This window comes from Cetorhinus maximus, chromosome 3 (genome assembly GCF_964194155.1).
Source record: "Cetorhinus maximus chromosome 3, sCetMax3.hap1.1, whole genome shotgun sequence".
NCBI classification, from domain to species: domain Eukaryota; kingdom Metazoa; phylum Chordata; class Chondrichthyes; order Lamniformes; family Cetorhinidae; genus Cetorhinus; species Cetorhinus maximus.
This window is the reverse complement of record NC_135881.1, coordinates 88,383,139-88,389,138: the sequence shown is the minus strand read 5'-3', so window position 1 is coordinate 88,389,138 and position 6,000 is coordinate 88,383,139. Positions and strand designations below refer to the sequence as shown.

Genomic DNA, 6,000 nt, shown 5'->3' with positions numbered 1-6,000 from the left:
CCACAAGTAAAGCATGTAGAGTGGAAAATAAATTCCCTGCTTTTTGCATGAAGATAAAAGGGACAAAAGATTGTGTTTGGTTTTTCACCCAAAAGTGAAAAAGAGATCTGTCTTTGACCTCTGCAATTCTAGGATTTTGTATATTTTTGTTTAAATTCCATTGACAGTGATAGAAGGCTCAATGTCTTATTGAAAATGAAGTTGTGCATGTCAAACCAATAACCGAAATGTTCTTTCCTCATTAATCAGAACAGACTTGCCTGGAAACAGAGTTGCTTAGTTTCAGCTGTGCAAACTTTTGCTATTATTCAAGCTGGCAGCTGGGTGGAACGATGCATTGCAGCAAAGCCACAGAGGAGCTGACAGAAAGAGGTCACAGTGTCTTACTGAGTTATGTATTCTGCTGAAAATAGTAGCAAAAGTGACTAGCCTCTGGTCAGAGGATAAGAAGTGCAAGAGCCTTGGAGACAGAAAACAAAGTAATTTCATTGGGTATTAACTGAACCTATGTTTCAAAATTTCACTGCTCTCTAAAACAGGTTGCTATAATCTCATTCTTTTGTTTACCTCTTCCTATCAAAATATATTCCATATTGATGGTTGAAAGGAAAATTTAACGCATGTAACCTGGCTCAACTTTATAAAACTGTAGGAAAAATGCTACTTCTGAAACTGAAGTGCTAAGTTCCAAAATTAAATTATACCATTACATGAGCCACCAAAATTTTGGAAAAATGTTTCCACTGAAATGGGTGGTTATAAGCAGATATAAAGTATAACTACAATCTACAATTTCATAATGACCAGAAATCCATTTATTTAAAATAATCTGAAAAATACTCGGATTCATTTTAATGAGTTAATTTTAATGCAATAACCACAGTACAGACTTTCTGAAGAAGCTTTATTCACCAGTTTAAAAAAAGGAATAATTTCTCATAGATTTCTCCATTCACGTGATAGTTATATTAGAAGCCAGTTTTAGATGAGCATTCAATATGCTTTGCTGAAAGTTTTCTTTGAGTCAGAATTAGAACAATACTGGTTACTAAAGCAAGGCTCCCTTTGCACGCCAATCACCTGAAAGGAATTCCTGAAATTCTTCTTCTTCATCTGTGTCAACGTCATCATCGCCTTGGGATTGTCTGCCTTTCAATGCTGTCAGCAGTTGTTTTACAGTTTCTTGTCGATCTCGCAAATGCTCTATACGTCGGTAGCACATGCTGCAGAAAAAAAGGAAATTATAATTAGGAACAAAAATTTAATATGGAAAAGACCACCACTGAAAGCTCAGTTACTTATTTACAAAGTGCTTTTATGCTGCACAGAGAAATAGAGCCGACATTAAACTGACTATTACGATATTACCAAAATGAAATGATTGTCAGGAAATGCACTATAATATGCCCACATTCCAAAGTAAAACAATTCCTTGAGGAAAAAGGGGAAAGTAATAGGTAGAGAAAGGAAAAATAACAAATAAAATAAATTCGATTCACTTTAACATAACTTTTTCTTTCAATTGTCCAATAAAGTAGCAACCATCTAGGAGACAATACTGAACCCCACTCTGAGGAAGCCAAATACACAGCTAATTTGCCTGGATTGCCAATGCTGTTTGGGTTAATGGCAATCTCGGCTCACATTATTGAGGCTAATATCGCTCCTTACCCCAGTCACCACGTTACTTTTTAAAAATAGAAATTTTTAAAAACTACGTTAAAAAAAAACCTCGATATCTCAAAAAATCCAATTTTTTGTAACAGCTGATTTCTGGCCACATGGATAGATTGGAGAAGCTGGGACTGTTTTCCTTGGAAAAGAGAAGGTTGAGACAAGATCGGCTAGAGGTATTCATGAGGGTTCTGGACAGAGTAGATAGGGAGAAATTGTTCCAATTGGTGGAAAGATCAAGAAGCAGAGAGCACAGAGTTAAGGCAAAAGCAATGGCGACATGATGTTCCGAGGACTAATGGTGCCAATGACCTACGGGCAATTTGGACTTTTTAAAGGAAGACCTGTGTTTTGTTTTTAAAAAGAAATACTTGATGGCTGATAAAAGCAGTGGAAAATTCCATTTTAGATTATAGTCGACTGAGTAGTCCCTAGAGAACATGGAATGTTGCAACTGAAAGGTGTCAGGGACTTCTTCAAATTGAGATTTGAAAGGGAGATAGGAAAAATGCAAATAACTGAACTTTAACTTCCTGTGGTTGCGGAGACAAAAGACTGATTGCATGTCTTAGCATGCATCCGAAATCCATCCATCTGTTGATTTATATCTCAGAATGTGTAAATGGTCAGGGGTGAAAGAACATGGACACTGGGTGCGAGCCGTAGTTTTTCCCTTCCAGAATACACAGGGAAAATCAGTTAAAAAGCTGAGGTGTTGGTGTGTGTCTGTGAGAGATAACAAACAGAATAACAAGTTAGTCACTGTCACGAAACTATTAATGTATGTAATATTATTGGAAAATATTTTTCTTTTAAAGTAGAAGTTTAGCCTGTGGGTGTGTCTTAATTGGATTAAAGCCAGCTAGTCTGGCTGCTTTGATGTGTACTAGTTTTGAGACGAAAGAGAGGTAGAGTGCATTTGCATTTTTTTGAATACAGCATTCAAGAAGTGGGGTGAAATCTGGCACCTAGCTAGCAGAGACCAAACAATATGTTTATATTACTATGAAAGGGGTTTTATTGCTAGAAGAGGCGGAGTTCAAAGAGGCTAGTGATACAATGAGAATTTAAATTTAATGAGACATGCTGGATATAATCAATAGTAGTTTTGTGTGTGCAGGGCAGAGGCAATGTAAGATCAAAGCCTGTAAGCCTCCAACTGTCTCCACAGGAACCAAAGTGAAAGGAACCTCATTTTGAATTCGTAAGGTGAAAATGCTTTGCCTGGTGTCTTGTTAAGCTTATGGGTTGCTGTTGCCTCAATGAAGATTAGTTTGGGAATTTGTTTAAAATGATAGTAGTAATTTGCAGCCACGAATATGTGTTTAATATGTTTGTTGTAACTTAATAAAATGTTTCATTTAGTTTAATATAAAACCTCTCGAGAACTGATGGTCTGATTCCTGAATTTAGAGTTGCACCTCAAACATACCACTTATAATATAGGTTATGACGGTTGTTTAAAGTTTCCCTCTGGGATTTTTAAATAACTCAACTTTACCAACTGCTGGGTCATAACAGTCAACCCCCTGAAGCTTGCAAACAAAAGGATCTCTCGCTCTCTTTGTTTCTGGAGGCAAAGCTCATCAGAAGCCACAATCTGAAGGAAATTGGTCAGCCTTTAAGCCACCCTGCAGAACCAAAGTCAGCTCCACCTGAATCACCCTACTTAACGGCTGCCATGTACCGCCATCAATGCTTCATGGACAATCCAAGAAATTATTTTTAAAAAAAATTTGGACTCAACTTCTCGTGTGTGTGTGTGTGTGTGGGGTGTGTGTGTGTGGGGTGTGTGTGCGTGTGTGGGGTGTGGTGTGGTGTGGATGTGTGGGGTGTGTGTGTGTGAGGTGTGGTGTGTGTGTGTGGGATGTGTGTGTGTGGTGTCTGTGTGTGTGGTGTGTGGATTTTGTGCGCGTGTGTGGTGTGTTTGTGTGCGTGGTGTGTGTGTGGGGGGATGTGTGTGTGTGGTGTCTGTGTGGTGTGTGGGGTGTGTGGATTTTGTGTGTGTGTGGGGTGTGTTTGTGTGTGTGTGTATGTGTGGGGTGTGGGTGTGTGTGTGCTGTGTGTGTGTTGCGTTTTTATTATTTTTCTCAGGCTTTAGTAACTAATAAACTTGCTCTTTCTTTGACTCAAGAAAGTCTGGTTAAATTGGCTCCTTGTAAAAAATAAATACATTTGGACTGGGAAAAAGGTATCCATGGGGCAAAGGGATCCCTTTTAAATTAACCTTGTTGCGACCAACTGAGAGGGTTGAATAAAGAAGGGGAGCCAGCTCATTCCTCCTCACCGGGGCATATCAAAATTGGGGTCCCATTCGGGAAGTTAAGAAATCAGGGGACCTCATCGAGGGACCGGTTGTAACAATGAGGGAAAGCTTTTTTTATGCAGTTAATGTTTTGGATCTAGAATGCACTACCTGAAAGCATGGTGGAGACAAGTTCAATCAGGCATTCAAAAAGGAATTGGATCATTACCTGAAAAGGAAAAATGTGCAAGGCTATGGGGAAATGGCAGGGGAGAGCACTAGGTAAACTGCTTCTGTAGAGGGCCAGCATGGACATGACAGGCTGACTGGCCTCTTTCTATGCTGTAATCATTCCATGATTCTATGTTCAGGAGGAAAGGGAGATGGTCTGAGAGAACTAATAAACCCATACTATAATTTACAAATACAACAAATAGAGGGATCTGCTGTCATGACATTGCTGTGCTTCATCTGGGTTTCATTACTCTGGCAAGCAGCTGGGGTTTCACTTTAAAAAAAAAAGACCCACAATTTTTACCATAGTTATACCCCACCCTGTCACACAAATTTAAGGGCAGTTTGTAATAATATACTGGAAAGAACATTTATTTCTATTTCAGGTCAGTTACCTGACATTAGTGCTATAAATTGTATACGGCATCTGAGCAGTTTCATTCAATACAAGGACCTCTGCTGATTCAAATATTCATAAACCGAAGCTTTTTATATTGACACTAAATTTGTGAAAAAATTAATTTTTATATTTAGAAGAATGTAAACTTGTCCACTTTGGCAGGAAGAATAGAAAAGCTGTATATTATTTAAATTGTAGAGCTCTGTGGTACACAGGGATCTGGGTGTCCTAGTGCATGAATCACAAAAAATTAGGTACAAGTGATTAGGGAGGCAAATGGAATGTTGGTGTTCCTTGCAAGAGGAATGGAATATAAAAGTAGCAAAGTTTTACTACAGCTATACAGGGCCTTGATGGTAGTGTATCTGGAATATAGATACAGTTTTAGTCTCCTTATTTGAAAAAATATATAATTACATTAGTAGTTCAGGGAAGGTTCACTCGCTCTTTCCTGGGATGAGCGGCTTATCTTTTGAGGAAAAATTGAGTAGGTTGGGGCCATACCCATTGGAATTTAGGACAATGAGAGGTGATCTTATTGAAACATATAAGATCCTGAGGGGATTTGATAGAGTAGACACCAGAAAGATGTTTCCACTTGTGAGAGAGAAAAGTACCAAGGGAAATAGTTTAAGAATATGGGGTCTACTGTTCAAAGTGGAGATGAGGAGAATGTTTTTCTCCCAAAGGGTCATTAGCATGGAATTGTCTTTCTCAGAAAGCTGTGGAGGCTGGGTCATTTAATTTATTGAAGGCAGAATTAGACAGGTTTTTGATAGACAAGAGAGTCAAGGGTTATAGGAGGCAGACAGCAAAGTGGAGTTGAGACCACAACTAGATCAGCCATGATCTTACTGAATGATGCAGCTTGTGGCTGCCTCTGAACTTTCTCCAGGGTCGGCTGGCCCATCTGAAGCCCACTCCTGCCTCCAAGGAATGAAAATCCCGTCTTTCCTGGCATGTTCTACCGAGGTGGGCAGGCTGAGCCAAGAACTTTCCCAACTTCCGCTACCCACCTAGAGGATGAAAATCCGGCCCAATATGTCTGCTGTAGTTCTAGCATTTGCAAAGGTACAATAGACTGAATGACCTCCTTCTCTTATGAAACTTCTAAGATTTCAATCACTGTTCAAAGTCTGCTGTGCAGCATGTCATATATGGTCAGTACAATGCACAACAGTTATAATAGGAATTTCCAATTAGAAGTGCTCTTACTATATCCCCTTGGAAAAAGATTAAAGTAACTGATGCTAAATCAAAGAGCTGTAGTAAAAGGTATGTTACAGCTATATAGAGTTCTCATTAGACCCCATCTGCAGTGCAGATTTGCCAGAATGGCCAGAATGAATACTGGGACTGAAAAGACTAAATTAGGAGGGAAGATTGCATATAGTAGGCTTATTCTCTTAAATATAAAAGATTAAGGGGTGACCTAATTGAAGTGTTT

The 6,000-nt window shown here is 38.9% G+C and overlaps 1 protein-coding gene across 1 annotated transcript in view; it reads right to left on the bottom strand.

Annotated features, from left to right (window-relative positions):
• Positions 1-845: 845 nt before the first annotated feature.
• The window catches only part of znf830 (zinc finger protein 830), a 69,544-nt gene continuing 64,389 nt past the window's right edge, over positions 846-6,000 (bottom strand). Inside the window, exon 10 of the mRNA XM_078538641.1 lies at positions 846-1,223. Coding sequence (XP_078394767.1) covers positions 1,049-1,223 — 175 coding nt within the window. The 3' untranslated portion in view covers positions 846-1,048. The remainder of the gene's footprint in view (positions 1,224-6,000) is intronic.